The 27,840-nt window shown below is 70.1% G+C and overlaps 2 protein-coding genes across 2 annotated transcripts; both read left to right on the plus strand.

Moving 5' to 3' along the window:
- The first annotated feature begins 300 nt into the window (after positions 1-300).
- ATP6V1B1 (ATPase H+ transporting V1 subunit B1) lies at positions 301-19,574 on the plus strand. Its single transcript, XM_064653632.1, has 14 exons — positions 301-519; positions 7,404-7,459; positions 9,214-9,312; positions 11,062-11,155; positions 12,944-13,021; positions 13,583-13,722; positions 14,287-14,388; positions 14,477-14,574; positions 15,212-15,335; positions 16,913-17,063; positions 18,186-18,268; positions 18,406-18,510; positions 19,059-19,188; positions 19,274-19,574. The coding sequence occupies exons 1-14, from the start codon at positions 420-422 to the stop codon at positions 19,438-19,440; spliced, it is 1,527 nt and encodes a 508-aa protein (XP_064509702.1). The 5' UTR covers positions 301-419; the 3' UTR covers positions 19,441-19,574.
- A 1,963-nt stretch (positions 19,575-21,537) lies between these two features.
- LOC135413671 (shootin-1-like) lies at positions 21,538-27,824 on the plus strand. Its single transcript, XM_064653635.1, has 13 exons — positions 21,538-21,902; positions 22,331-22,771; positions 23,415-23,512; positions 23,960-24,041; positions 24,258-24,352; positions 24,598-24,741; positions 25,359-25,512; positions 25,611-25,719; positions 26,329-26,378; positions 26,696-26,835; positions 26,961-27,014; positions 27,109-27,319; positions 27,502-27,824. Exons 1-13 carry the CDS (start codon positions 21,749-21,751, stop codon positions 27,804-27,806), a joined length of 2,037 nt encoding a protein of 678 aa, XP_064509705.1. The 5' UTR covers positions 21,538-21,748; the 3' UTR covers positions 27,807-27,824.
- Positions 27,825-27,840: the final 16 nt, after the last annotated feature.

The following is a 27,840-nucleotide window of genomic DNA, read 5'->3' on the forward strand; positions in this document are numbered from 1 at the left end:
GCGCTGTGCCCGCTCCGGCCGCTCCCTCCCGCTGTTCGCGGCCAACACGGGGCCGACGGGGCCACCGCTGTCCCTTGTGTCACCCGTGCCACCCGTGTCCCGGTGTCACCCGTGTCGCCGGTGTCCCTTGTGTCGCCGGTGTCCCTTGTGTCGCCGGTGCCACCCGTGTCGCCGGTGTCACCCTTGTCGCCGGTGTCACCCGTGTCGCCGGTGCCCCAGGTGCCGCCGGGGCCGCGGGCGGGGCCGCTGGGGCGGGCGGGCCGGGCGGGGGCCGGGCCGGGGGTACAAAGCCCGGGGCGCTGGCGCGTCCTGCCCGGCCCCGCCGTGACCGTGACGGTGCCCGTGTCCGTGACCGTGTCCGTGCCCGTGTCCGTGTCCGTGCCCGTGTCCGTGTCCGTGTCCGTGCCCGTGCCCGTGCCATGGCCGCCACCAAGGCCCCGGCAGCGGCGGCAGCGCTGGCAGCAGCCCGGGAGCACGGGCTGGCCGTGAGCAGAGACTACAGCAGCAACCCCCGGCTGAGTGAGCGGGGGCACGGGGGGCACGGGGGGCACGGGGGGCACGGGGGGACGGGGCGGAGAGCGCCGGGGGCGGGCACGGCACCCCTGTACCCCCGGGCAGGGTGGGCGCCGTGGGTACCCCGGGGCGGCAGGGAAGAGTGGGTGACACCGGGCAGAGGTGGGTGGGGGGCACCGAGTCGGGAAGGGATGGGGGTGGCACCGGGACAGGCAGGGACGGGGGGGTGACACCGGGACAGGCAGGGACGGGGGGGTGACACCGGGGTAGGCAGGGGTGAGCGGGTGGCACAGGGGCCGTGTGTGTCTCTCGGGGGGCACAGGGGCCGTGTGTGTCTCTCGGGGGGCACAGGGGCCGTGTGGGGCTGTGGGGGTGCCCCCCCTCCTGGGCTCCGCACTTCAGGGGCCGGGGAAGGTGTCCCGGCCCCCCCGAGGGCTGTGGGGTGCGCGGGGGCTGCGGTGACCCCACAGGGGTGCGGGGGTGCCCCGGGTGTCCCTCTCCCCCGCCCCGACAGGGTGTGGGACCCGCCAAGGGGTCCCTGGGGTGAGCCGCACGTGTCGGGGGGTGGGGACGTGTCCATCGAGGGGACGTGGGTGTGACACCAGCGGGACTTTGTGTCGCACCCGTGGGTGCTCCGTCCGTCCCCGTGTGCCCCCCGTGGCTCCGGGGGGGCTCCTGGGGGTCTGGGGGCTCAGCGCTGGCACCCTCAGCCCCTCACCCTGGGCTGCTCCCCCGTCCCGCCCCGACCCCGGGGAGCCTGGCATGGTGCCCGCCCCACACGGGGGGTGGCTGAGCCCCCCAGCACCCCGTCCCCGACCGCCCGCGGCACCAAGGACGTTTGCTGTGACCTTTGTGCCTTCGCTGCCGGGTCGGGACGGTCGGAGGGAGTTTGGAAGTCACCTCCCGGGATGCCAGCCCGCCGGTCCCGAGCCGGGTGGCTCCGGGCTGGCACGGTCCCGGCCGCTCCCTCCCAGCCCGGCCGGCCCTGCCCGGCCCCGCCGTGTTTGGTGTCAACACGGAGCCGGGAGCGGCCCCCGGGGGTGACTCGTGTCCCGGTCACCTGGCTGGGCGCCAGCCCTTGGCCCGGGCGTCCCTTTCCAAGGCAAAAATGCTCATTTCCATGTTTATTCCCTCCTGCCGGGTTTCCCCCTCGGCAGCGGGACGGGCAGTGCCGGCTCTGCCAGGCTGGCTCTGCGCGGCCAAACCCGGCCCCCCAGCCGGGCTGGCACAAAGTCCTGCCCGCGTGTCGCTGTCACCCGGGTGGGAGGCGTGTGAGGGGCACAGGGGGGGCTCCCCGCCCATGGAGGGCCGGGAGAGGGGGGTCCCGGCGCCCCAAAATGTGCTGCGAGGTGACGGCAGGGGTGGCACCGGGAGGAGGGACCCCAGCGAGGGGGCAGCTGGGAGGGAAGCTGAGGGTGACGGGGGGGTCTGGGGGAGGTATAAAGACACCCCCGAATTTGGGGGAAGGAGCAGGGTGTGGCTGAGGGCACCTGAGCTCCTCGGGGTGCCACCTGGGCACACCGGGGCAGGTTTGGGTGGGACGGGGGTTGCTGTGGGTCCGGGCCGAGGTGGGCACCGCCCCTGTGCCAGGGGGGTCTCAGGCGTGTGCCACAGTGCCAGCTTCACATGCCGCGTGTCCCGCAGCCCCACGCGGTGCCCCCCAAGTGTGGGGTTCCAGAGTGGGGTCCCAAAGTAGCACCGGGCATGGGGGGGGTCAAGCAGTGCCGTGGGCAGCCAGGGTTGGCAGGGACGGCAGGCAGGAGCAGGCAGTGCCCGCAGTGCCCATCCAGAGCCCGCTCTCCCGAGAGACGGCGGAGGAACCGGCAGCCGCTCCCCGGCGCCGCGAATCCATTAGCACGAAGAGCCACTTCTCACCTCCCGGCCTTTGGCTCGACCCAGCGCCGGGAAAAACATTCCCGGGAGCGATCCCGCCGCCGATCCCGCACGTGGGCGCGGGGCCCTGCCCGCACGTGCGGACCTGGGCGGGGGGGGGTCCCCGCCTGCCCCCCCCGTCCCACCCAGCTCCAAACTCAGCGAGAGCAGCCCGGGAGCTGGGCTGGAGAGGGGATGGGGGAGGGAGAGGGAGATGTGGGAATGAATAAATGGAGGGAGGGAGAGACGGAGGGACGGACAGATGAAGGGATGGTTTCAGACCTGAGGTTGCTCCCCAAGAGCCTTGGGGGGAGGGGAGGTCCTGGGAAGCCTGGGGGCTGTGGCAGAGCCCGGGGAGGCCCCGTGGGGAGGTGTGAGCTCCCCCCCTGCCCATTTCCAAATCCCCAAATTGGATTTTTAAATATATAAACCCGGCAGCCGGGTTTATATATTTAAATATATACATATTATATATATATATTATATAAGGCCCCTGGCAGCGGGAGGCAGCCGCTGGTGGAGAGCTGGGCTCGCTGCTCCCCTCGCCCTCTTGCCAGCTCTGCCAGCCCCCTGCCCCCTTCCCAGCGCTGCAGACGGGAGGGGCGTGGGTGACCTTGGGGCCCCCCACCCTCTGGAGCTGCCCCCCACCCTCTGGGAAGCAGAGCAGGGCTGGTGTCCTCGGCGTGACCACGGGGGCTGGCAGTGCCGTGGGGCTGTGGGGAAGGGGCTGGTGGGGTCCTGGGGGCCGCAGCTGATGGATCCACCCATCCATCCATCCATCCATCTGTCCATCCATCCCTCCATCCCTCCATCCCTCCATCCACCCATCCATCCATCCATCCATCCACCCATCCATCCATCCCTCCATCCCTCCATCCACCCATCCATCCATCCATCCATCCATCCCTCCATCCCTCCATCCATCCCTCCATCCATCCCCCCCCGGTCCATGCCACTGGCACGGGACCCTCTGCCCCACGGCGCGGGGGGATCCCCCAGCCCTCCCCCGCTTCTCCTTCCCCTCGGAGCCCCCTCCTCCCGGCTCCCTCAGCCCAGCTGGCCCGGCGCGGGGTCCGCAGCCCCCTCCCCGCCTCCCACGCCCCCAGCCCTGTTTTGTCTGCCGGCGAACGCGGCAGCAAGCCCAGCAATTTATTTCTCCTTTTTTTTTTTTTTTTTTTTTTTTCCCTTCCTTGGGCCGCTTGTTCGGTTCACGCTTGGCTGGGGCTGCCTTTCTTTGGCTGCCCTCACATGACGTGCAGGTGTGTATGGGAACCCTCGGCCGCCGGGCCCTAATTAGTGGCATAGAGTGTGACCCCCCGCCGCGCCTTTCACGGGCTCTGCCGGGCCGGGACAGGCCGGTGGGTTTGACAGCGCGGCACAAAGTGACACGCGGCACAATGGGCAGGTTGGGGAGGGGGGAAACGGTCACTTAGGGACTGTCGAAAAAGTCCCAGGATGGCCCCGGGGCAGGACGGCGGCTCGGGAGGAGGGGGTGGGGTCGGGCCGAGCGGGGTTTGGAGCGCGGAGTTGCCGTCGGGGGTGGCGGATTCGTGTCCCGTCCTGGGAACGGGGCCGGGTCACTTCGGACATCAGCATTTTGGTTAAAAACTCGGCATTTACGGAATCCTAAAATCCCAGGCTGGTTTGCGTTGGGAGAGACCTTAAAGCCCCCCCCGGTGCCACCCCCTGCCATGGCAGGGACCCCTCCCACCGACCGGGTGGATCCAAGCCCCGTCCAACATCCTTGTGATGAAACCCATGGGATAATCCATAGCCCTGCTGAGCCCCCTCTTCCTCCCTGTCCTTGCCCTGGACAGAGGCTCTGGGGCATTTGGGGGCCGTTTCTCTGCCCCATTTCCCGTCTCTGCCCCCGCTGGGTCCTGCTCTGTAATTTGGGACAGGGCCGAGCATCCCTCGCTGCCCTCCCGCTCCAGAGGCCGAGGTGACCCTGTCCAGGGACAGGACACGGGGAAGGGCTTCCCAGTGCCAGAGGGCAGGGTTGGATGGGACACCGAGGAGGAATTCTCCCCTGGGAGGGTGGGCAGGCCCTGGCCCAGGTCACCCAGAGAAGCTGTGGCTGCCCCTGGATCCCTGGGAGTGTCCAAGGCCAGGCTGGAGCAACCCGGGATAGAGAAAGGTGTCCCCGGGGTTGGCACTGGATGGGCTTTCAGGTCCCTTCGACCAAACCCTCCCACGATTCCCTGATCCCAGCGGTCCGTGCCCCCCTCGGGCGCTGGGAAGGAGCCGCGGGCGCACTTTGGAGCCGAGCCCTAAGGCGGGCGCGGCCCGGGGGGGCCGGGGCGGAGGGGCCGGGGGGGCTGGGAGGGCCGGGGGGGGCCGGCGAGGGCCGGGCGGGCGAGCGGGAGCAATTAGCGGCGGGCGGGGCCGGGCGGGCCCTTTGTGCGCGGGGCCGTGTCCCCCCCGGCCGCCGCGGAGGGCAGCAGTGCGTGAGCGCGGGGCTAACGGAGATCGCTTCTGACAGGAGCTGTGAATTTGGGGCTGGGGGGGTGCAAAGGCCAGGTTGAAAGACTTTTCTTTTCCCTCGGCCCCTCTCCCCCCGCCCCCGCTCCCCGGCCGGCCGCCGCAGCCCACCCACCCCGCCGGCAATTATGGGAATTGGAGCTTCCCGGGGCTCCCCCGCCGCTGCCTCGGCCCTCCCCCTCCTCTTCCTCCTCCCCCTCCTCTTCCTCCTCCCCCTCCTCTTCCTCCTCTTCCTCCTCCTCCTCCTCCTCATCCTTCTCCTCCTTCTCCTCCACCTCCTCCTCCTTCACTTTTTCCATGCTGGATGGAGGGATGGATGGATGGATGGATGGATGGATGGATGGAGGGAGGGATGGATGGATGGATGGATGGGTGGATGGAGGGAGGGATGGAGGGATGGAGGGATGGATGGATGGAGGGATGGATGGGTGGATGGAGGGAGGGATGGATGGATGGAGGGAGGGAGGGATGGATGGATGGAGGGAGGGATGGATGGAGGGAGGGATGGATGGATGGAGGGATGGATGGATGGAGGGAGGGATGGATGGATGGATGGAGGGAGGGATGGATGGAGGGAGGGATGGATGGATGGAGGGAGGGATGGATGGAGGGAGGGATGGATGGAGGGAGGGATGGGTGGATGGGTGGGTGGATGGGTGGATGGATGGATGGGTGGATGGATGGATGGATGGGTGGATGGATGGATGGGTGGATGGATGGATGGGTGGATGGATGGATGGGTGGATGGAGGGATGGATGGATGGATGGGTGGATGGATGGATGGAGGGATGGATGGGTGGATGGGTGGATGGATGGATGGATGGATGGAGGGATGGATGGATGGATGGGTGGATGGATGGATGGGTGGATGGGCTGGTGGAAGGTGTCCCTGCCCATGGCAGAGGGGGGGACTGGATGGGCTTTCAGGTCCCTCCCCACCCAAACCAGGCTGGAATTCTGTGATCCTCATGCAGGAGTGTGAGGGGTCACTGGCACTGCCAGTTCTGTGCCCTGGCACGGGCTGGGAGAGGGGAGGGGGACCCCGGGGGTGCAGCTGTGCCACGGGGGTGACCCCACACTGCTCTGTGGGTTGTGCAGGGGTTGGTGCTGCCCAGACTGGGCTGTGGCCAGCGGGGAGCAGAGGGGGCCCATCCCCTGGAAATGGAATCCCCGGGGCTGATCCAGCTGGGGACGATGCCAGCCCCACCTCCAGGACAGCCGGGATGCTGAGGGGCAGGAACCCCCTCCCAGTGCCAGGACACGGCCCCCCCACCCCGGGGGCAGGAGGGGGGTGAGCCCCGCAGCCGGCCCGGCCCCTCCCATCCCACCGGGATCGCGAGGGAATCACAGCCCGGCGGGAGGAGAGGGGGCAGAGGGACGGAAGGGCCCGGCGGGGTCAGCGAGCCCCGCCCTGCCGGGGCAGGATTTCGGCACTGACACAGCCCGGGATGATCAAGGGCAGCTCGGGGCCGGCTCAGTGCCCCCACACCCACCGGGGCTGAGCCCAGTCCCGGCACTCCCGGCCCTGCTGCCTCTCCCTGGGCTCCCGCACGGCCTCGGCCCCTTTGGCACCGTCGTCCTTAATGGCCCGGGTGCCTCCTGCCCCACCGGGGTCCCGGGGGGGCCACACCCCCAGCACCCTCCTGTCCTCACCTGAGTGTCACCCTGGGTGTGTCCCTGGTGCCCCGCGGGGTCTCGGGGCAGTGCCCTCTGCATCCCACCGGGATTCTCAAAGGATGGAGGTTTTAAACTAAAAGAGGGGGATTTAGGGATATTGGGGAGAAACTCTTCCTGTGAGGGTGGGGAAGCCCTGGCTGCCCCAGCCCTGGGAGTGTCCAGGTTGGACAGGGCTTGGAGCAACCTGGGCTACTGAGAGGTGTCCGTGCCCATGGCAGGGGTGGCACTGGGTGACATTTGAAGGTCCCTCCCAACCCAAGCCAGTGTGTTCCGTGACTCTGTGCAGGGCTGTGCCCGTCTCAGGGGGTCAGGGCTGGGCCCGGGGGTTTTGGGGGGTGAGGGGTCTGTACCCGGGCTGGGACAGAGGATGTGAGGTGGGTGGGAAAGGCCTGGTGGGATGGAGATGCCCTGCTGGGGCCTGCAGGAGCCACTGGAGCTCCAGCAGGTCACCAGGCTGTGGTGGCACCTTGCCAGGATGGGGTGTCCCAGGGCAGGGAACCCCTCCTGGTGCTGCTGGAGGGGTGAGCCAGGGAAGCTGGGGGACAAGGGGAGGCCTCACTGCTGGTTGTGGTGACATTCCCAGTGGTGACACCCCTGCCAGGTGTGTGGGAACACCTCCGGGAGGTGACACATCCAGCTGTCACCAGGCACCATGGCAGGAGGGACATTCCTGCAGGATGGGTGCTCCAGGCCTCCGGTTCAGCTGCCACTGGTCCCTCGGGCTGGCCCCGGGATAAGGGATGGGGCAGCAGGAGGGGGTGGCACTGCAGTGGGATGGATCCCAGGGTTTGGTGCTGCCAGTGCTGGGATCAGGGTGGGAGCCCCCCCGGGAGCTGACGGTGTGTCCTTCCTTCCCCCAGCCTACAGGACAGTGTGTGGGGTCAACGGGCCACTCGTGGTGCTGGACAACGTGAAGGTAGGACCCTGTCTGGGGGGGGGGACAAGGGGACACCTTGGCAGTGCCACCTGGGGCTGGGTGGGGACCACCGTGCTGTCCCCCCTGGGCTGGGCTGTCACCCAGGCAGGGAGAGGGCACCGGGGGGAGCTTGTCCCTCATCACCTCTCTCGTGTCCCCTGGGCTGTCCCCCCTCCCCTGTCCCGCATCCCTTCTCCCCAGCCCTCGTCCCCTGGGCCGTTTTCCAGGCTGGTCCCTTGTCACTCGTCCCCTGTCCCCTGGACTGGTCTCCTGTCTCCTCTCCACTGTCCCCTGGGCTGTCCCCTGTCCCCCGGGCTGTCCCTTCCTCTCTGGGGTCCGAGCTCCCTCCTCTGGACGCGCTCGGCAGCAGAGCCCGTGTCCCCGTGTCCCCGTGCGGGCGGTGTGTGTGCCGGGGGGACGAGTGTACGCTCTGCCCGGGACACTGCGCTCCGGCCCCCGTGTCCTCTCCCCATGTCCTGTCCCCGTGTCCTCTCCCCGTGTCCTGTCCCTGTGTCCTCTCCCCGTGTCCTCTCCCCGTGTCCTGTCCCCGTGTCCTGTCCCCGTGTCCTCTCCCCGTGTCCTGCCCGAGCTCGGCCCCTGCCCCCTGTTCTCCTGTGCCCCTGCCCAAAATCCAGCCCTTCTCCCCAGGCTCCGTCCCTTGTCCCCTGCCCACTCTGTGGCTCCTGTCCCCTGTCCCCTGCCCACTCTGTGGCTCCTGTCCCCTGCCCAATCTGTGGCTCCTGTCCCCTGTCCCCTGCCCACTCTGTGGCTCCTGTCCCTTGTCCCCTGCCCACTCTGTGGCTCCTGTCCCCTGCCCAAGCCTCAGCTCCCTCCGGGACCCTGCTCTGGGTGAGACCACACCACGACCCCCGCTCGGCCCGTGTCCCAGCCCGGGGGGACACCTCGGTGTCACCCTGCCTGTCCCTGCTCCCAGCGCAGGGTCTGGGCTCTCTTGGGTGGGCTCCGGGCACCTGGGGGACCCTCCGAGGGGCTTTGTTGCCCGCTGGCTCGTTTCCATGGCCCCTTTCACGCCGAGCCCGCGGGACGGGAATTAATCAGCTCAGTTAGAGAGCCAGCCCGTGGCGGGGGTTTCCTCGGCTTTGTCGTCCTTTATCCAAAGGTCTTTCCAGAAGAATTAAAGTCCAAAGTTCGCAGGGCCGGAGGCAGCCCCGGTGGCGGCTGGGAGTGAGGAGGAGGAGGAAGAGGAGAGCCCGGAGTGTGCTGGGCAGGCAGGGCTGGGCAGGGGAGAGACCCTTCGGACGTTGTCCCCAGAGCAGGACGTGTCCCCTCAGCCAAAGGGCGGCAGAAAAGTCCCCTCCGTCCGCCCCGGGGGGGTTGGGGAGGGTGGGTGGTGTCCCCTGGGGTGCCGAGTCCCACTCGTCCCCGTGGCCAGTGCGAGGTGGCACCTTGGTGGCCCTTTCCGTGGCTGGCAGGGACTGTGTGGATTGGCGGTACCGGGGCTGTCCCCGTTATTGGGAACACTGCCCAGTGTTGTGGACACCGAGGCAGGAGCGGTGCAGAGCCCGGAGCGGCTCCAGGACGGGGCAGGGACAGGCAGCACCTTCCCCCGGCCCCCGCCGCTGTCCCGCGTCCCCCCTCAGTGCGCGGTGGCCTCAGGGGGCACAAACCCTGAGCACATTTCCCCTCAGGAGGGGGAATGGGGCGGCCTGGCAGGGCTGGAGGGGGACAGGGGCGGGCTGGGGGGGGCACAGAGGAGCCCCCCGCCCCAACTCCCCCCGGCCCTGTCCCCGCAGTTCGCCCAGTACGCCGAGATCGTGAACTTCACGCTGCCCAACGGCAGCACCCGCAGCGGGCAGGTGCTGGAGGTGATGGGCTCCAAAGCCATCGTCCAGGTGAGCCCGGGGACACGGGGACACGCGGGACAGCACGGCCCGGGACTGTGGTCGGGGGCATGTCCCGGGGATCGGTCCCGGGGATTTGTCCCGGGGCTCTGTCCCGGGGATCTGTCCCGGGGCTCTGTCCCGGGGATCTGTCCCGGGCTCTGTCCCGATCTCTGTCCCGGGGCTCTGTCCCCCTCCAGCGGTGGCTGCCGCGTCCTTGTCCCAGCGCTGTCGGGCTGTCCAGGCCCGCTGTCCCGGCACACGCGGTGTCCCGGGATGAGCAGTGTCCTGGCACACGCGGTGTCCCGGGATGAGCAGTGCCCTGGAATGAGCGATGCCCTGGCACACGCGGTGTCCCGGGATGAGCAGTGCCCTGGCACACGCGGTGTCCCGGGATGAGCAGTGTCCTGGCACACGCGGTGTCCCGGGATGAGCAGTGCCCTGGCACACGCGGTGTCCCGGGATGAGCAGTGTCCTGGCACACGCGGTGTCCTGGGATGAGCAGTGCCCTGGAATGAGCGATGCCCTGGCACACGCGGTGTCCCGGGATGAGCAGTGCCCTGGCACACGCGGTGTCCCGGGATGAGCAGTGCCCTGGCACACGCGGTGTCCCGGGATGAGCAGTGTCCTGGCACACGCGGTGTCCCGGGATGAGCAGTGCCCTGGCACACGCGGTGTCCCGGGATGAGCAGTGCCCTGGAATGAGCGATGCCCTGGCACACGCGGTGTCCCGGGATGAGCAGTGCCCTGGCACACGCGGTGTCCTGGGATGAGCAGTGCCCTGGCACACGCGGTGTCCTGGAGTGGGCGATGTCCTGGCACGGGCAGTGTCCCGGTACAGGTGCCCGGGGACAGGTGATATCCCGGGACAGGCAGGGGGCTCCCGGGATATGTGTTGTCCCGGACTGTCAGTGTCCTGGGACAAGCGTTGTCCCCATCCCTTATCCCCACGTCCCCCACACCAACCTCCCCCTCCATCCCAGCAGGAGGACCCGGGACCCCCCTGCCAAGCCCCCCCAGCGGGGCCCCGACTGGGACGGGCGGTGGGTTCCGGGGTGTCCCCGGTCCGGGGCACTGGGGGGGTTCCCTGGGGGCGCTGGGACTGTTTGGGGTCATCCTGCCTAATTCCGCCGGATCCCCCCTAAACCAGCCCCCCCCCCGCCCCCAGGGCTCGGGGGGGCTGCGCAGCTGCCCAAAATCACTCCTCTAGTGGCACCTGCGTCTCTTCGATGCCCTTTTAATCCTATTAGGGAGTCAGGCTCGGGGGGAAAGGGGGGGAAATGGGGATAAAAGGGAAGAAAATGAGCTTTTCGCAGACCCGGCGTTGTTGGGGGTGACCCGCAGCACCTGCAGCCCCGCGGGGGGCTGCGGCCATCGCCCCCCCTCAGGCCTGTCGGTGTCCCCCGCCCCCCCCCCTCCCAGGGGCCACCCGGCTCCAATTAAAGCGGCGATTTGGAGGTTAATTAATACAAATGATGTCAAATATTACACTGATCAAACAAAAAGCCTTTGGCTTCCCCGCCCTGCCGTGGGCGCTGCAAAAGGGAGCGGGACCCCCCCCCTCGGGGTTCCCCCTCCCCAAAGCCCCTCAGGAGGGGGTTTTCTTAACCCCGAGGGCTCCCCCCCCCCCTCTTTTGTCTCTCCTCCCTGGGGGTTTTTCGGGTGAGCGCGGATCACATCCCCCCGCACCCCCCTCCCCTCCGTGTCCATTAATCCCCACTAATTGCCCCCCCCCCGCCCGCTGCCCCGGGGTCTCCGCAGGTGTTTGAGGGAACATCTGGGATCGACGCCAAGCAAACCTCCTGCGAGTTCACGGGGGACATCCTGCGCACCCCCGTGTCCGAGGACATGCTGGGTGAGCCCCGCCCGCGGCTGAGCCCAGACACAGCTCGGGGCATGGGAGGGGGATAACGCGGGAGGGGCACTTTGGGGATGTTGGGGGGGGGGGGGCTTCAGCTCTGGGGCTGAGCACGTGACCCTCCCATCCCTGGAAGTGTCCCAGGCCAGGCTGGACGGGGCTTGGAGCAGCCTGGGACAGTGGGAGGTGTCCCTGCCCATGGCAGGGGTGGCACTGGGTGGGATTTAAGGTCCCTTCCCACCCAAACCGGTCTGGGATTCATTATGGCCGGGTGTGAGCCCCCCTCTATCCCCACAGACCCCCTGCACGGCTGGGTACCGGCAGCCCCCCCTGGGCCCCCCCAGCCTCGCCCGGGGGTGTTCAACCCCCTCCAGCCACCCCCAAGCCCCGTTAGAGGTTCCCGAGTGTCCCCCAGCGCCAGAGGGGTCACGGCCGGTGACGGGGGTCACTCGGGGTCGCGGGGGGGGACCCTGGGCTCCGGTGCCGCTCCGTGGTCGGGGGCCGCGTGTCTGCCGCGATCTCCATCCCGCCGCGGACGGCTCCCGGTGCCCGGGGCTCGGCAGCGCCCGCGCCCCGCCGCAAAGGGCAGCGCAAAGGGCACGTGTCGAGCGCGGTTCGGCTGCCAGCGGTGACGGCCGGGCACGGGGAGGGCCCTGCTCCGCTCCCCCAGCCGGGACCCTCACTCTGCCCCAGCCAGGGACCCCTTCTCCCGCAGCCGGGGTCCGTCTGTCCCCGTGCAGGGTCGGCCAGCGCGTCCCCCCAGCGCTCCCGCAGTGCCACCCCTCAGCCCCGGCCGGGGTCCCCCCTCCCTGGCCGGGGTCCCCCCTCCCTGGCCGGGGTCCCCCCTCCCCGGCTGGTCCCCCCTCCCTGGCCGGGGTCCCCCCTCCCCGGCTGGTCCCCCCTCCCTGGCCGGGGTCCCCCCTCCCCGGCTGGTCCCCCCTCCCCGGCCGGGGTCCCCCCTCCCCGGCTGGTCCCCCCTCCCTGGCCGGGGTCCCCCCTCCCCGGCTGGTCCCCGCGCGGGCTGGGGGCCGGGGCCGCGGCTCTGCCGTGCCCGCTGACCTTTCCTGCTCGGCGCTCGGCGCCCCGGCCCTGCCATCACCCTGATCCGCTCTGACACCCGTGACGTGTCCCCGGCCCTGGTGGGGACCGGCAGAACGTCCCGTGGGGCGGCAGCGGGGCGGGGGGAGCCGGGGGGGGCGGCGTGTGGGCGCAGCGGCTTCGTGGCGATCGATGCCGCGGCTCCGAGCCGGTCGATGAGGCTGAGAGGGAGCGGTGATGCCGTGTGACCCCCCCCTCGGGCAGGTTGGGGAGGTCTCGGTGTCACCCCCCCGCCCAGGACCCCAAGGGGGAGGTGATGGGGTGGCTGGGGACATGGGAAGGGGGTCCCGGGGCTCTCCTCCCCATGGGCCGGCACCTTCCTGCCACGAGGGCTGAGGTGTCACCCGGCCCCCGGGTGACACCGGCCACCCCGCGCGGTGACACGGGCACAACTCGTTCCCTGGGATGGGGTCTGGGGGTGCCCACAGCCCCCCCCGGTGCCAATTCCTCTGCTCCCCACCCACAGCCCCCCAGCACCGGTACCGGTGTCCCCTCTGGGCACTCCGGGGGTGTCCTGTGGGAGCGCTGGGGACCGGGATGGGGACTGGGGTCGGGATCGGGATCGGGATGGGGACCCTGCCCCACGCCCACGGGCTGGCAGGTGCCCCCCGGCAGCCTCCCCCCCCCCCCCGGCACCCCCCCCCGGCTGGTGGCCCCGGGCAGGGACGAGCCCCTCTGTCCTTGCAGGTCGGGTGTTCAACGGCTCGGCCAAACCCATCGACAGCGGCCCCCCGGTGATGGCCGAGGACTTCCTGGACATCAACGGTGACGGCTCCGGCCCCGCGGGGCTGCCCCGGCGGCCCTGGGGATGCGGGAGGGACTCGGGGACAGCCCGGCACGGGGGGGGAGCGCTGGTGCTCAGAGCAGCCCCGTGGTGCCACCCCATCCCTCCGTCCGTCCATCCATCTTTCCATCCATCCCTCCGTCCGTCCGTCCATCCCTCCATCCCTTCATCCGTCCGTCCATCTTTCCATCCGTCCGTCCATCTTTCCATCCTTCCATCCCTCCACCCCCCTCACGGGGGTGCCCCGGGGGGGTCCGGGTGCCAGGGCGGTGCCTGTCCCACCCCAGGGCTGGGGATGCTGCCCCAGGAGCTGCTCCTCCCTTATCTCCAGACTTTGTTCCCTAATTTTTGGCACCAACGGGGGCAAACGAGGCCGCCCCACCCCGGGAGTGTCCAGGGCCGTGTCGGACGGGGCTTGGAGCAACGCGGGCTGGTGGAAAGTGTCCCTGGGTGGCACTGGGTGGGCTTTAAGGTCCCTTCCAAGCGGCCCCATTCCGTGACTCCTCCTTTCCGGGGTGCCCCCCGTCCCTGTCCCGCTCCAGGCCAGCCCATCAACCCCCACGGGCGCATCTACCCCGAGGAGATGATCCAGACCGGGATCTCGCCCATCGACGTCATGAACAGCATCGCCCGCGGGCAGAAGATCCCCATCTTCTCCGCCGCCGGGCTCCCCCACAACGAGGTGGGGGGCAGGGGGGGAGCAGGAGGGATCTGGGGGGCTGGAGCCTCTCTCCTGTGCCAGGGGAGCAGCTCGTGCCTCGGTCTCCCTCTGACACAGCGAGGGGGGAGCAAACCCTGAGTGCCGAGAGCTGGGGGGGAAGGGGGTCTGGGCTGATGTGGGGGCCCAGAGCGGGCTGGGGGGCTGCAGAGCACCCCAAATCCCCGCGGGGGCGGCCGTGACACGGGGGGGGCAGAGCAGGAGGGGCTGGAAGTGCCGGAGGGGGTGGGATGGGATGGGATGGGATGGGATGGGATGGGATGGGATGGAAAGAGCTGGGCGGTGACAGCAGAGGGTGACCACGGGCACGGCACGATGGTGTCACAGGGAGGGGGACACCCCGCTGCCCCTCGGGTGTGGCGGGCACCCCCCGTGGGCTGGGCGGGCAGCTGGGGGTGCGGGGGTCCCTCCTGGGTGCCCTCTCCTGTCCCCGTGCCCTGTCCCCGCTGCCAGGGGCCGTGTCCCGGTCCCGGGGGGGCCGTGTCCCCCCCGGGGGCTCCGCGCTGCCCTCCCGTCTGTCCCCCCCAGATCGCGGCGCAGATCTGCCGCCAGGCGGGGCTGGTGAAGAAGTCCAAGGACGTGGTGGATTTCCACGAGGACAACTTCGCCATCGTCTTCGCCGCCATGGGGGTGAGTGGGGCCGGGACGGGCACAGCCGCGGCTCTGCCCCCCCGGCGCGGTGCCGCCGGCCCCGCTGAGCGCTGACCCCCCCGGGCAGGTGAACATGGAGACCGCCCGCTTCTTCAAGTCGGACTTCGAGGAGAACGGCTCCATGGAGAACGTGTGCCTGTTCCTCAACCTGGCCAACGACCCCACGTGAGGCACTGCCCTGGCTCCGGCACCCGATCCTCCTCCTCCTGCTTCCTCCTTCTCCTTTTTCTTCCTCCTTCTCCTCTTCCTTCTCCCTCCTCCTTTCTCCTCTTTTCTCCTTCTCCTTCTCCCTTTTCCCTCCTCCTTCTTTCTTATTCTTTCTCCTTCCTTTTCCTTTTTCCTTCTTCTTCTCCCTCCTCCTCCTCCTCCTTCCTCCTTCTCTTTTTCCTTCTCCCTCCTCCCTCTTTCTCCTTCTCCTTTTCCTCCTCCCTCTTTCTCCTTCTTTTCTTCTCCATTTTCCTCCATTTTCTTTCACCTTCTCTCTTCCCCTTGGCCTTTCTCCTTCTCTTTCTCCTCTCTCCTTTCTCCCTCTCCTTTTCCTTTTCCCTTTCCTCCTTCCTCTCCTTTCTCCCTCTCCTCTCTCTCCCCCTCTCCCCCCACGAGGCCCTGCCCACTCTCAGGTGGGTCGGGGGGGGTCTATTCTGAGACCCCAAAGCCGCGGGTACCCCCCGGGATCCAGCCCTGCCCTGAGCAGCAGCGGGGGCTGCAGAAGCGGGGGGACCCCCCTCCTGCCCTCCCGGCCCCCCCAGACCCGCTCTGCGGGGTCTGACCGTGCCCCGGGGGTGCCCCCCGTGCCCGGCAGGATCGAGAGGATCATCACCCCCCGGCTGGCGCTCACCACGGCCGAGTTCCTGGCCTACCAGTGCGAGAAGCACGTGCTGGTGATCCTGACCGACATGAGCTCCTACGCCGAGGCCCTGCGGGAGGTCAGCGGGGACTGTCCCTGTCCCCTGGGTCTGTCCCCATCCCCCGGGTCCTGTCCCCATGTCCTGGGTCTGTCCCCGTGCCCTGGGTCCTGTCCCCATCCCCTGGGTCTGTCCCCGTGCCCCGGGTCCTGTCCCCATGTCCTGGGTCTGTCCCTGTCCCCTGGGTCCTGTCCCCATCCCCCGGGTCCTGTCCCGTGTCCTGGGTCTGTCCCCGTGCCCTGGGTCCTGTCCCGTGCCCTGGGTCCTGTCCCCATCCCCTGGGTCCTGTCCCCATCCCCTGGGTCCTGTCCCCATCCCCCGGGTCCTGTCCCCGTGCCCTGGGTCTGTCCCCATCCCCCGGGTCCTGTCCCCATGTCCTGGGTCTGTCCCCATCCCCCGGGTCCTGTCCCCGTGCCCTGGGTCTGTCCCCGTCCCCCGGGTCCTGTCCCCATGTCCTGGGTCTGTCCCCGTGCCCTGGGTCCTGTCCCCATGTCCTGGGTCTGTCCCCATCCCCTGGGTCCTGTCCCCGTGCCCTGGGTCCTCCCCGGCTGGCAGGGGATGGGGACTGGCCTGTTGGGGTGCCTGGGGTGCCCAGGGGACTCGGGCTGCTCGAGGTGCCCAAGTAATTGGGGTGCTGGAGCTACCTGGAGTCCCCAGGGTGTTTGGGGTGCCTGTGGTGCTTGGGGTGCTCAGGGTGCCCAGGAAACCTGGGGTACCTGGGGTTCTTATGGTGCCTGGGGAGTTTGGGGTACTCAGGGTGCTCAGGACACCAGTGGTTCCAAGGGTACTTGGGGTGCCCAGGGGTTTTTGGGGTGCTTGGGCTTCCCAGGGTTCTTGGGGTGTTTGGGATGCTCAGGGCGCCCAGCACACCTGGGGTGCCCAGGGGTTTTGGGGTGTTTGGGGTGCTCGGGGTGCCCAGCACACATGGGGTACCCAGCAGTTTTGGGATACTTGCGGTACTCGGGGTGCTCAGGACATGTGGAGTGCCCAGGGGTTTTGGGATGTTTGGGGTGCCCAGGACACGTGGGGTGCCCAGGGGTTTTGGGGTGTTTGGGGTGCCTGGGATGTCTGGGATGCCTGGGACACTTGGGGTAACTGGAGTGCTTGGGGTGCCCAGCACACCTGAGGTGTCCAGGGGATTTTGGGGTGCCTGGGATGCTCAGGGTATCCAGAGTGCTGGGAGTGCCTGGGGTGACCAGGACATTTGGGGTTCTTGGGGTGTTTGGGATGCTCAAAGTGCCCAGGACACGTGGGGTGCCCACGGTTCTTGGGATGCCCAGGATATCTGGGGTTCCCAGGGTTCTTGGGGTGTTTGGGATGCTCAAAGTGCCCAGGACATGTGGGGTGCCCACGGTTCTTGGGATGCCCAGGATATCTGGGGTTCCCAGAGTTCTTGGGGTGTTTGGGATGCTCGGGGTGCCCAGGACACGTGGGGTTCCCAGGGCTCTTGGGGTGCCCAGGATATCTGGGGTTCCCAGGGCTCTTGGGGTGCTCAGGTTGCTGGGGGTGCCCGGGGCACTTGTGGCCGGTGTCCCCCGGTGCTCTCGGGGTTTTTGGGGCGCTGGAGCCCCCCAGCCCCAGCGCAGCCCCCCCCGCAGGTGTCGGCAGCCCGGGAGGAGGTCCCGGGCCGGCGCGGCTTCCCGGGCTACATGTACACGGACCTGGCCACCATCTACGAGCGGGCGGGGCGGGTGGAGGGCAGGAACGGCTCCATCACCCAGATCCCCATCCTCACCATGCCCAACGACGGTCAGCGCGGCACGGGGGGCACCGGGGGCGCGGGGGGGCTCTGGGGACATGGGGGCACTCTGGGGACACGGGGGGCACTCTGTGGACACGGGGGGGGCTCTGGGGACACGGGGGCGGCTCTGGGGACACGGGGGGGGCTCTGGGGACGCGGGGGACTCTGGGGACACGGGGGGGACTCTGGGGACACGGGGGGCACTCTGGGGACACAGGAGGAACTCTGGGGACACGGGGGGACTCTGGGGACGCGGGGGGCACCAGGGACGCGGGGGGGACTCTGGGGACACGGGGGGGACTCTGGGGACATGGGGAGCACTCTGGGGACACGGGGGGCACTCTGGGGACACGGGGGCACTCTGGGGACACGGGGGGGACTCTGGGGACACGGGGGCACTCTGGGGACACGGGGGGGACTCTGGGGACACGGGGGGCACTCTGGGGACACGGGGGGACTCTGGGGACATGGGGGGACTCTGGGGACATGGGGAGCACTCTGGGGACACGGGGGCACTCTGGGGACATGGGGAGCACTCTGGGGACACGGGGGGGACTCTGGGGACACGGGGGGGACTCTGGGGACACGGGGGGCACTCTGGGGACGGGGGGGACGCGGGGGGGCACTCTGGGGACACGGGGGGGACGCGGGGGGCACTCTGGGGACGCGGCGGGGCCGGGCCTGCCCCGCGCCGGGACACCACAGGGCTGGGAAGTGCTGGATTGTTCCAACCCAGTTTTGGGGAGCTCCTGGGCTGGTGAAGCCCTGGGTGCTCGCTGGGGTGCTTTGGGGTTATTGTCCCCCCCAAATCATCCCTCTGGGCCCCCCCAGCGGGAGAAGGGTGTCAGCCGAAGGGTGTCAGCCAAAGGGTGGGGTTGGGGGACATGGGGAGCACCCACGGGTGCCCCAGGACCTGCCCGGGTGCCCCAGAGGGGGCACAAACCAGCCAAGCCATCCTTCATCAGTTCCCCTTGGGGTGCCCAGCTCCTGGGCAGGGGGGTGACACCGAGACCCCCCACAGCAGCCCCACGGGGGCCGTGCTGCCCCTGTGACCCCCGACATGGGGCACGGCCGTGTCCCGAGCAGCCACACCCACGGGGGGGGCTCACGGCACCCTGGTTCCCCCCCAGACATCACCCACCCCATCCCCGACCTGACGGGTTTCATCACCGAGGGGCAGATCTACGTGGACCGGCAGCTCCACAACCGGCAGGTTCGTTCCTGAGCCCCTTCCCGGCTCCAGGGTGGGATTGGGGGCCCGGAGACCCCCCCGGAGCACCGGGATGGGGGTGGCCAGGGCAGGGGGTGGGTGCTGGACGGGTGCCCACGGGGGTCCCTCTCGCCCTGCAGATCTACCCCCCCATCAACGTCCTGCCGTCGCTGTCCCGGCTGATGAAATCGGCCATCGGGGAGGGGATGACCAGGAAGGACCACGGGGACGTCTCCAACCAGCTGGTGAGAGCTGGGGGGCACTGAGGGGGGGGGGGTTGTCCCTTCAGAACCCTCTGCCCCTGCCTGGGGGGGCTCGGGTGAGACCCCCCTGCAGAGCTGCCCCAGCCCTGGGAACAACAGCACAGGGACGTGGAGCTGCTGGAGAGAGTCCAGAGGAGGCCCCGGAGCTGCTGCCAGGGCTGGAGCCCCTCTGCTCTGGAGCCAGGCTGGGAGAGCTGGGGGGGTTCCCCTGGAGAAGAGAAGGCTCCAGGGAGAGCTGAGAGCCCCTGGCAGGGCCTGAAGGGGCTCCAGGAGAGCTGGAGAGGGACTGGGGACAAGGGAGGGAGGGACAGGACACAGGGAATGGCTTCTAAATAGAAGAGGGGAGATTCAAATGGGATATTGGGAAGGAATTGTTCCCTGTGAGGGAAGACCCTGTCCCAGGTTGGGCAGAGAAGCTGTGGCTGCCCCATCCCTGGAAGTGTCCAAGGCCACCCTGGGCTGGTGGAAGGTGTCCCTGGGTGGGCTCTGAGGCCCCTCCCAGGCCCCCCATTCCCATGTGGCTCTCCCAGTACGCCTGCTACGCCATCGGGAAGGACGTGCAGGCCATGAAGGCGGTGGTGGGGGAGGAGGCCCTGTCCGCCGACGACCTGCTGTACCTGGAGTTCCTGCACAAGTTCGAGAAGCAGTTCATCTCCCAGGGTGAGCGGGGGGCCCCACGCGGGGGGCTGGGGGCTGGGGCCGCCCCCTGGCCCCCCCAGGCTCCTGCACCGCCCTCCCCTGCCAGGCCCCTACGAGAACCGGAGCATCTTCGAGTCCCTGGACCTGGGCTGGCAGCTCCTGCGCATCTTCCCCAAGCAGCTGCTGAAGCGGATCCCGGAGAGCATCCTGGCCGAGTTCTACCCCCGCGAGGCCAAGGCGCCCGAGCAGGGCCCGGGGGGCACGGCCCTGTGACCCCCCGATCCCCACGGACCACCCGGGGGCCCCCGGGGGGGCTGCCTGGGCCGGGCTGCCGGGAGGGCACCGAGGGGGTCCCGGGACCGGGGGGAACCTCCTTCCCTCGGGGAATAAAGTGCTGTGGTACCAACCCCTGTGCTCTGCTGTTCCTGCTCTGGCCCTGCCCTTCCCACCCCAGGGACCCCTGGAGACCCCTGGAGACCCCGGGAGACCCCAGGGTGCTCTGTGGAGCAGCAGCCCCTGCCCAGTCCATGCTGCCCAATGCAGGCAGGGGTGCAGGCAGAGGTACAGGCAGCCACACACATCCCCCCACTGAGCTGCATCCCCTCAAAGCACCCCATTTCCATATTCCGGGTGCCCTGGGGGGTGCCCATGCCATGGGGGTCCCGCAGAGCTCCCTGGGCAGGGTCCCAGCACCTCCCCAGCCCGAGCACCCGCGCCCGGGGCGGGGCAGGTTTCGGTTCCCCCCTGCCCGGATCGGGGTCCCCCCTCCCGGGGGGGTCAGGGGGCGGTTTCACTTCCCTGCAGCGGCGGGAGGAGGAGGCAGAGCCGGGGCAGGGACAGGGGCAGCTCCCCCCCGCTCTGTGGGGCCGGGGCCGCAGCCCCACCATGGCCGGGCAAGGGCTCGGGGGGCCCCTCGCAGGTAAATCCGGCCCCGGGGATCGGGGGGGGGCTCAGGCGTGACCGGGGGGTCTGTCTGTCTGCCTGTCTGTCCCCTGTGGCCACCACCGTGGCCTCCGGGCACCGGAGGGTTCCCAGTTCTCTCCACCGGGAGAGGGTTTGCAGGGAGTGAGACCAACCCAGACCTGGGGCTGGAGGGGGATTTTCTCTCCCCTGCGGAGGGTCCCGGGGGGTGTAAGGGTCCCACAGCACCGCGGGTCCCGCGGGGGGTGTAAGGTCCGGGGCGGGGAGGGGGGTGGATTACAAAGGGGGGGGGAGGGAAGGAAGTGAAGGAGGCAGGTGGGATTTACATTCCAGAGCTCATGCCCCACCAAATCAGGGATTCCGGGCAGGGTGGGAGGCCGGGATGCGCCTCAGCCCCTCTGGGAGCTGCCCGGGGGGAGCCGGGTAAACAGCCCCCCCAAACCCCCCCGCGCCGCGAGGACCCCGGAGCACCTGGGGACAAGGGCTGTCCCCAGGCCCAGCATCGGGGACCCCCGGCCCCCCCCGACTGTTCCCCGGGGCCGCTTCCCGCGGGACCTGGGGGGGTCTCACACTGGCCAGCCCCTCATGTCACCCCCCTGACCCCCCGTGTCCCCCCAAACCCCTTGGGCCGGTTCCCTGCAGCCGTCCTGGAGTCCGGGAGCAGCGCTGAGGAGGAGGAGGAGGAGGAGGAGGAGGAGGAGGAGGATGCAGGAACAGCTACAGGACAGGTATCGCTTCCAGAATCGTTTTCCATTGGATTTCCCCCTCCCGCCCCCGTAACTCGAGGAGGGTGAAGGGCGGGTGCCCCCCGTGTGCCCCCCATCCCGGCTGGGTGTCCCGGCTCCGGGGGCTGAGCCGGGGGTGGCACAGGCACAGCATTCCCGGGGGTGGCACAGGCACAGGCACAGCGTCCCGGGGGTGGCACAGGCACAGCATTCCCGGGGGTGGCACAGGCACAGCGTCCCGGGGGTGGCACAGGCACAGCATTCCCGGGGGTGGCACAGGCACAGCGTCCCCGGGGGTGGCACAGGCACAGGCACAGCGTCCCGGGGGTGGCACAGGCACAGCATTCCCGGGGGTGGCACAGGCACAGTGTCCCAGGGGTGGCACAGGTACAGCATTCCCGGGGGTGACACAGGCACAGCATTCCCGGGGGTGGCACAGGCACAGCGTCCCGGGGGTGACACAGGCACAGCATTCCCGGGGGTGGCACAGGCACAGCGTCCCGGGGGTGGCACAGGCACAGCATTCCCGGGGGTGGCACAGGCACAGCGTCCCGGGGGTGGCACAGGCACAGCATTCCCGGGGGTGGCACAGGCACAGCGTCCCAGGGGTGGCACAGGCACAGTGTCCCCAGCGCTGGCAGCGCCCTGGCCATGGAATGCCAGTGGAATGCCAGTGGAATGCTGATGGAATGCCGTGCCAATGGCCAGCTCCGCTCCCTGCTCTGCCAATGGAATGCTGTGCCGACACAAGGCCGTGCAGATGGAATGCTGTGCCAGCAGAACGCTGTGCCAATGCCGTGCCAGAACAGCGCCCTGCCAATCAATGCCGTGCCAATGGAATGCCACCCCAGTGCCATGCGATGCCGTTTCCATGCAATGCCAAAGCCGTGCTGTGCCAATGCAATACCGTGCCAAGGCCAAGCTAAGCCGATGGAATGCTGTGCCAATGGAATGCTGTGCCAATGGAATGCTGTGCCAATGGAATGCTGTGTCAACCCAGTTCCTCATGCCCGTTTCTCCCCCAGCTGCACCCACTCCTCAGCCCGGAGCTGGGCAACGCCGAGGGGCGGCTGGCACAGCTCGAGGAAGGTGAGCCCTGTCCCACCCCAGTGTCCCATCTCTGTGTCCCACCCCTGTGTCCCACCCCTGTGTCCCACCTCTGTGTCCCACCCCTGTGTCCCACCCCTGTGTCCCACCTCTGTGTCCCACCCCTGTGTCCCAGTGTCCCACCCCTGTGTCCCACCCCAGTGTCCCACCCCAGTGTCCCACCCCAGTGTCCCACCCCTGTGCCCCACCCTGGCACATCCCTCTGGGGGTCTCGGGGCAGCTGCAGCCCCTCACAGGCCCTGTCAGTGACGGTGCCAGTGGGAAAATCCCTGCCCTGGCACTGAGCCGGGTGCCAGCCCTGCTCCTGGGTGACCTGGCTGGGCTCTGCCGGCCACTGGGCGTGGGGGGCCGTGGGCAGGGCCCGCCCTGGGGGCCTGGCGGGCACCTGAAGCCCCGTGTGCCCCCGGCAGCATCGCAGGCACTGCTGGCAGAGCTGGAGGCGCTGGAGGCGGAGGTGGAGCTGGAGCGGCTGTGCCGGCAGCGAGTCCGGGCCTTCGCGGCACAGGTAGGGGGGCAGCCACCCCACCACCCCCCCCGCGCGGGGACAGGGGTGCCAGAGCATCCCCCCGGCACGGCCGGCTCGGGGGGGCGGTGGGAACCCCGATCCTGGGGCGGGGGGGTCTCTCTCCCCCCTCAGAGGCAGCAGAAGGCGCGGCCGAGGAGGCTCAGCCCGGCCCGGACCCCCCAGGAGGGGACACCCGAGGAGGGGACACCCCAGGAGGGGACACCCCAGGAGGGGACACCCGAGGAGGGGACACCCAAGGAGATGCCACCCGAGGAGATGCCACCCGAGGGGGTGACGGCAGAGGAGGACCCTGACCCTGCCCCGCTCTCCGGGCAGCAGCTCCCAGGTGAGCCGGGGGGGTCCCTGCCCAGCCCATCCCGTCCCCAGGATGTCCCCTAAGCCCGGCGACCCCCCCGCAGTGTCCCCTAAGCCCGGCTCAGCCGCGGTTTGGGCCGGGCCTGAGCCCCGGCCGGGGTTAAACCGGGCGAAAGCGATACCGAAACGAGCCGCGAAGGGCGAAGGGAAAGCGCAGCTGCCCCCGCTTCCCCTTTCCCATCCTGTTTTCCCACGTCGGCGATTCCGGCTGTTTGCAGCCTGTGGGAGCCGGGGGGGCTGGGGGAGCTCCCCCCGAGGGGCTGCACCCCTGGCAGAGATGCCCTTCTGGGGGGACGGACCCCTGGGGTCACCCCATTCCCTCCAAACCCTCCGTGTGCAGGAGATCCTCTGACTCCACCCCTGGGCTCACCCTTGGGGTCACCCTTGGGGTGCTGAGCACGACCCCGGGGGTCCCACCCCCATTGCCACACGTCCTTCCCTGTCAGTGGCCTTCCCGGGCCGCTTCCCAGATCCAGCTTCCAGCAGGGCCCCTGGAGACACAGCAGGGCCAGGGGGGACCTGGGGACTGAGTCCGGCTCGAGGGGGGGCTGCACTCCCCTCTCCCACCCCTCACTCCCCCCTCTCCCACCCCTCGCTCCCCCCTTTGCTCCCAGATCTGCAGGAACGGCTCTCCCGGCTCCTGGAGCAGCAGGAGGAGCTCACGGGGCAGGTCCAGGAGCTGCAGAGGCAGAACCAGCACCTGCAGGCCCAGGTACCTCCTGGGTACCTCCCAGGTCCTCCCGGGTACCTCCCGGGTACCCCCCAGGTACCTCCCAGGTCCTCCCGGGTACCTCCCAGGTACCTCCCGGGTACCTCCCGGGTACCTCCCAGGTCCTCCCGGGTACCTCCCAGGTACCTCCCGGGTACCTCCCGGGTACCTCCCGGGTACCTCCCAGGTCCTCCCGGGTACCTCCCGGGTACCTCCCGGGTACCTCCCGGGTACCCCCCAGGTACCTCCTGGGCCCCCCGGCCGGGCAGGACCCCCCTCCTCGTCCTTCCCCGTCCCCTCCTCATCCCTGCGGCTCCTCGCTAAGCTCAGGGCAGGGGTTTGGGAGGGAAGATTCCCCTCTACAGCCCCTGATGTCCCGGGGGGGTGGGCTGGGCACGGTGGGACCCCCCAGTGAACCCGGGGCTGAGGGGGGGGCTTGTCCTGGCGCAGCTGGAGCTGGAGCAGGAGGAGCGGCAGCGCCTGCGGGCGGCCCTGGGCACCAGCCAGCGGGCACTGAGGTCCTTCAAGAGAGGTGAGCGGGGTCCCCCCGGCCCCTGCCCAGCCCCTGCCCAGCCCCTGGCAGCTCCCAGTGCCACCAGTGCCGCCCCGTCCGGCGAACTGGTGCAGCCAAAGGCCGGGAGCTGCGGGGGGATGGCCGGGAAGGGGGCGGCTGTGCCGAGGTGTTTCTGGTGGCACGTGCCCCCCGCGCTGGCACCGGCCCCCCCCCGACCCCCGCTGTCACCGGCAGTGTCCCAGATCGTCGCCCAGGATTACTGGGAGGCGCTGGAGCAGCTGGAGCTGGAGCAGGACCTGCGGCTCCACGCCGAAGCCTTCGCCCACGAGGTGCCCGCAGACCTCGGGCGGGGCTGGGGGTGGGGGGGCACCCCCGGGGGGTGGGAGAGCGGGGGGTGCTTGTCTCGGCATCCCTTGGCACCCCAGTGCTCGTCCCAGCGCTGGATCCGGGGCTGGGGGGGATCCTCTCGGGCACCCACCCTGCCATGGGGCCGGGGGGGGTTGCCCCCAGTGCCCCCAAAGCGCATTCCGGTGGTCCGGGGGTCGGTGCCTCGCTGAGCCGGCCCCGCGGGCAGATGCTGGTGCGGCAGAAGGAGGCGAACAGGCAGAGCTCGATCCTGCTGCGGGACGGGCCCGAGGCCCGGGTGGGGGCCGCGCTGCGAGAGCTGGGGAGGCTCAGCCGGGAGCTGGAGGAGACCAGGAGGGAGCAGCGGCAGCGGGTGAGGGGCTGTCCCTGAGGGTGGGGGGCTGTCCAAGGGGGTGAGGGGCTGTCCCTGGGGATGGGGGCTGTCCCCGGGGTGGGGGCTGTCCCCGGGGATGGGGGGCTGTCCCCGGGGGTGGGGGCCTGTCCCCGGGGGTGGAGGCTGTCCCAGGGGATGAGAGGCTGTCCCCGGGGGTGAGGGTCTGCCCTGGGGGTGAGGGGCTGTTCCCGGGACTGAGGGGCTGTCCCCGGGGATGGGGGGCTGTCCCTGGGGGTGGGGGCTGTCCCCGGGGGTGGAGGCACACGGTGTGGGGAGCAGGGCCGGCTCCCAACTCGGCCCTGGGGCTGGGGGTGGGTCCACTGGGTGCGGGCAGTGGCTGGGAGCGGGATCAGACCCCTCCATCCCCGCTCCCTGTGCCCACCCTGGAGAGGTTCTTCCATGGATTCCACCAGCGCATTTCGGGTCCCACAATGGGGCTGCCCCGCACGCTGCGGGTGCTCCATCACCCAGCGGGGTTTGTCCTAAAAGCCGCTTAAAGTTCCTGCCAAGCGGCCGATCTGTGGGGCTGTGGCACATCCCCCCCCGGCAGGGCCGGCCCGGGGGTCCCCCCAGCTCCGGGATCCCCCATCCCGCAGGTGCAGGAGCTGGAGGAGCAGCTGAGGATGCGGCCGGAGCCGGAGGAGCTGGATCGGGCCCGGGAAGCTCTGGCGGAGGCAGAGGAGGAGAAGCTGGAGCTGAGGAGGAGGCTGGAGGAGGCCGAGGGGCGGCTGGGGGGGCTGGAGGAGGAAGGTGGGTGCTCCGCCCCGCGCGGAGGGAGGACGGAGGTGCCCGCGGCCAGGTGGGCTCGGGCTCCGAGGGTCACCGGCCCCAATCCCCCCCCATTCCAGTGGGATCCCTGCGGGAGAAGCTGGCCCGGGACCCTCCGCCGCAGAACCGGACCCCCGAGCCCCCGCCGGCCCCGCCGCTGCCACCGCCGGGCCCCGCTGTCCCCGCGGAGTAGGTGACACCTCCGGGCACCCCGGGCACCGCCCCAGCAACCCCGCGGGCTGCCGGCGTGGGGATGCCACGGGGAACACCGCAGGATGGGGGCAAACCTTGGCCCACCCGCCCCTCGGCTGTCCCTGAGCCGTGCCCGGCTGTCCCCGGGCTGTCCCCGGGCTGTCCCCGATCTGTGTCCCGCTGTCCCCGGGCTGTCCCCGATCTGTGTCCCGCTGTCCCCGGGCTGTCCCTCAGCTGTCCCCGGGCTGTCCCCGGGCTGTCCCCGAGCTGTCCCCGATCTGTGTCCCGCTGTCCCCGGGCTGTCCCTCAGCTGTCCCCGGGCCGTGCCAGGCTGTCCCCGGGCTGTCCCTCAGCTGTCCCCGGGCCGTGCCAGGCTGTCCCCGCTCTGTGTCCCGCTGTGTCCGGGCTGTCCCCGAGCCCTGTCCAGGCATCGCCCCCGGCGGGAGGTGCAGGATGGGGGGGTCAGTCCCCAGCGGGTTTCGGGGGCTGGGGGTGTCTGGCTGTGCTGAGGGTCCGGCCGCCCCTCTCTGGGGGTCAGTGGGCAGGGTGGGCACGGCTGACGGGTTTGGGGTGCGGGGGCAGCTCTCACCCCCCTCTCCCTTGCAGCCCCCTCGCCGCCGTCAGGCTGAGGAAGGGGGGGGCAAAGCGGCAGCACAGTAAGTGCCGGGGGGCTCCGGGTGCCGGGGGGCTCCGGGTGCCGGGGGGGCCCCACAGTGCCACGGGGATGGGGGACCCCCGGGCACGAGGAGGACGGGGGGGGAGAGGCCGATTTGGGGTTCGGGGCGCCCTGCAGACCCCGCCCCTCGAAGGAGGGTGCTCAGCACCCCTGTCCCGCCCGGCACAGGGGGGACACGGCCCTGGCAGGGGGGGACCACGCTGGGCCACGGCCAAGGGAGGGACCCCGGGCATGGGGGGCTGCAGGGGGGGGCTGTCATGAGCTTGGGGGGGTCTCAGCGTGGTGGTACCTGTGCAGGTAACCCGAAAGCCCAGGATGTCAGAGCCCAGGATGTCAGAGCCCAGGACGTCAGAGCTCGGGCCGTGCAGGAGATGATGGAGCGGATCAGGAGCGGGGTGGTCCTGCGGCCGGCCAAGGACAGGGCACACCTGGGCCAGGTAGGCGGGGATGGGTCCCAACAATGTCCCTGGGCAGTCCTGGGACTGGGGCGGGCTTGGGAGGCACCGGCAGCCCCAGGGAGGAGCAGGAGCAGCAGGATGAGCCCCCACCCCTCCCCTCCCAGGACCCGGTGGTTGAGAAGAGGAGGAGCGCGGTGCTGGAGCTGCAGGGAATCCTGGTGAGCGGCCCCGTCCCACGGGGGGACACCTCTCCCACTGCCCTGGGGGTCCCCGTGCCCGGGGTGACCCGCCAGCCCCCCGGCCGTGTCCCAGGGTGCCATGAGGAGGCCGAGCCGGAGGCGCAGCGGGCGCCGGGGCAGCGCCAAGGGCCGGGACCGGCAGCTGGAATCCATCCTGCAGCGGCGGCGCCGGGCCGTGGATGTGTCCGTGGGCACCTCCAAGGACACCTCCAAGGACACCCCCGTGGGCACCCGCAGCCCCCCCGCCCGGGAGCAGGCCGGGGCTGGGAGCGGGCCGGACCCCGGTACGGAGCAGGGGGGGATGCAGGGGTGGGGCCGGGTGACCCTCCTGGAGCGGGAGTGTCCCCGGGGAACGGCGCGGAGGTGACACCCAGCCCTGTCCCCTCTCTGCCCCTCCCGCTGCTTCGCTGTCCCCTCCTGTCACCGCTCCCCGCCCCTCTCACCCCTCTCCCTCCATCTCTTCCAGGGAACACGGGCACGGCCCCAGCCGGGGGCCCCCCGGAGGGCAGGGACGGGGACAGGGGCCCGTTCAGGCCCCGGCTGGGTTGTGGCCTCCCCAGGACACGTCCCCCGAGCCGCCGGGCCGGGGGCAGCGGGAGCCCCGGGCAGGAGCAGGAGCAGGAGCAGGAGCAGGAGCAGGAGCAGGAGCAGGAGCAGGAGCAGGAGCAGGAGCAGGAGCAGGAGCCGCAGATTCCCACGGCGCTGCCAAAGACCCCCCAGCCCCTCCCAGCCTCGTTCTCCAGCACTTCCCACCCTCCCGGGCTTCAATGAGAACGAGGTGGCCCCGTGGCCCCGCGTGTCGCCT

Source organism: Pseudopipra pipra, chromosome 4, assembly GCF_036250125.1.
Source record: "Pseudopipra pipra isolate bDixPip1 chromosome 4, bDixPip1.hap1, whole genome shotgun sequence".
Taxonomy (NCBI): Eukaryota; Metazoa; Chordata; class Aves; order Passeriformes; family Pipridae; genus Pseudopipra; species Pseudopipra pipra.

What these genes read in the sequence shown, in the direction of transcription:
- ATP6V1B1 (XM_064653632.1), top strand. Translation starts at nt 420, where the DNA reads ATGGCCGCCACCAAGGCCCCGGCAGCGGCGGCAGCGCTGGCAGCAGCC. An exon ending in TGGTGCTGGACAACGTGAAG is followed by an intron (nt 7,460 to 9,213) that starts GTAGGACCCTGT and finishes CTGTCCCCGCAG; the next exon opens with TTCGCCCAGTACGCCGAGAT. An exon ending in CGTGTCCGAGGACATGCTGG is followed by an intron (nt 11,156 to 12,943) that starts GTGAGCCCCGCC and finishes CTGTCCTTGCAG; the next exon opens with GTCGGGTGTTCAACGGCTCG.
- LOC135413671 (XM_064653635.1), top strand. Translation starts at nt 21,749, where the DNA reads ATGCTGTGCCAATGGAATGCTGTGCCAATGGAATGCTGTGCCAATGGA. An exon ending in GCTGGCACAGCTCGAGGAAG is followed by an intron (nt 21,903 to 22,330) that starts GTGAGCCCTGTC and finishes TGCCCCCGGCAG; the next exon opens with CATCGCAGGCACTGCTGGCA. An exon ending in ACAGGGCACACCTGGGCCAG is followed by an intron (nt 26,836 to 26,960) that starts GTAGGCGGGGAT and finishes CTCCCCTCCCAG; the next exon opens with GACCCGGTGGTTGAGAAGAG.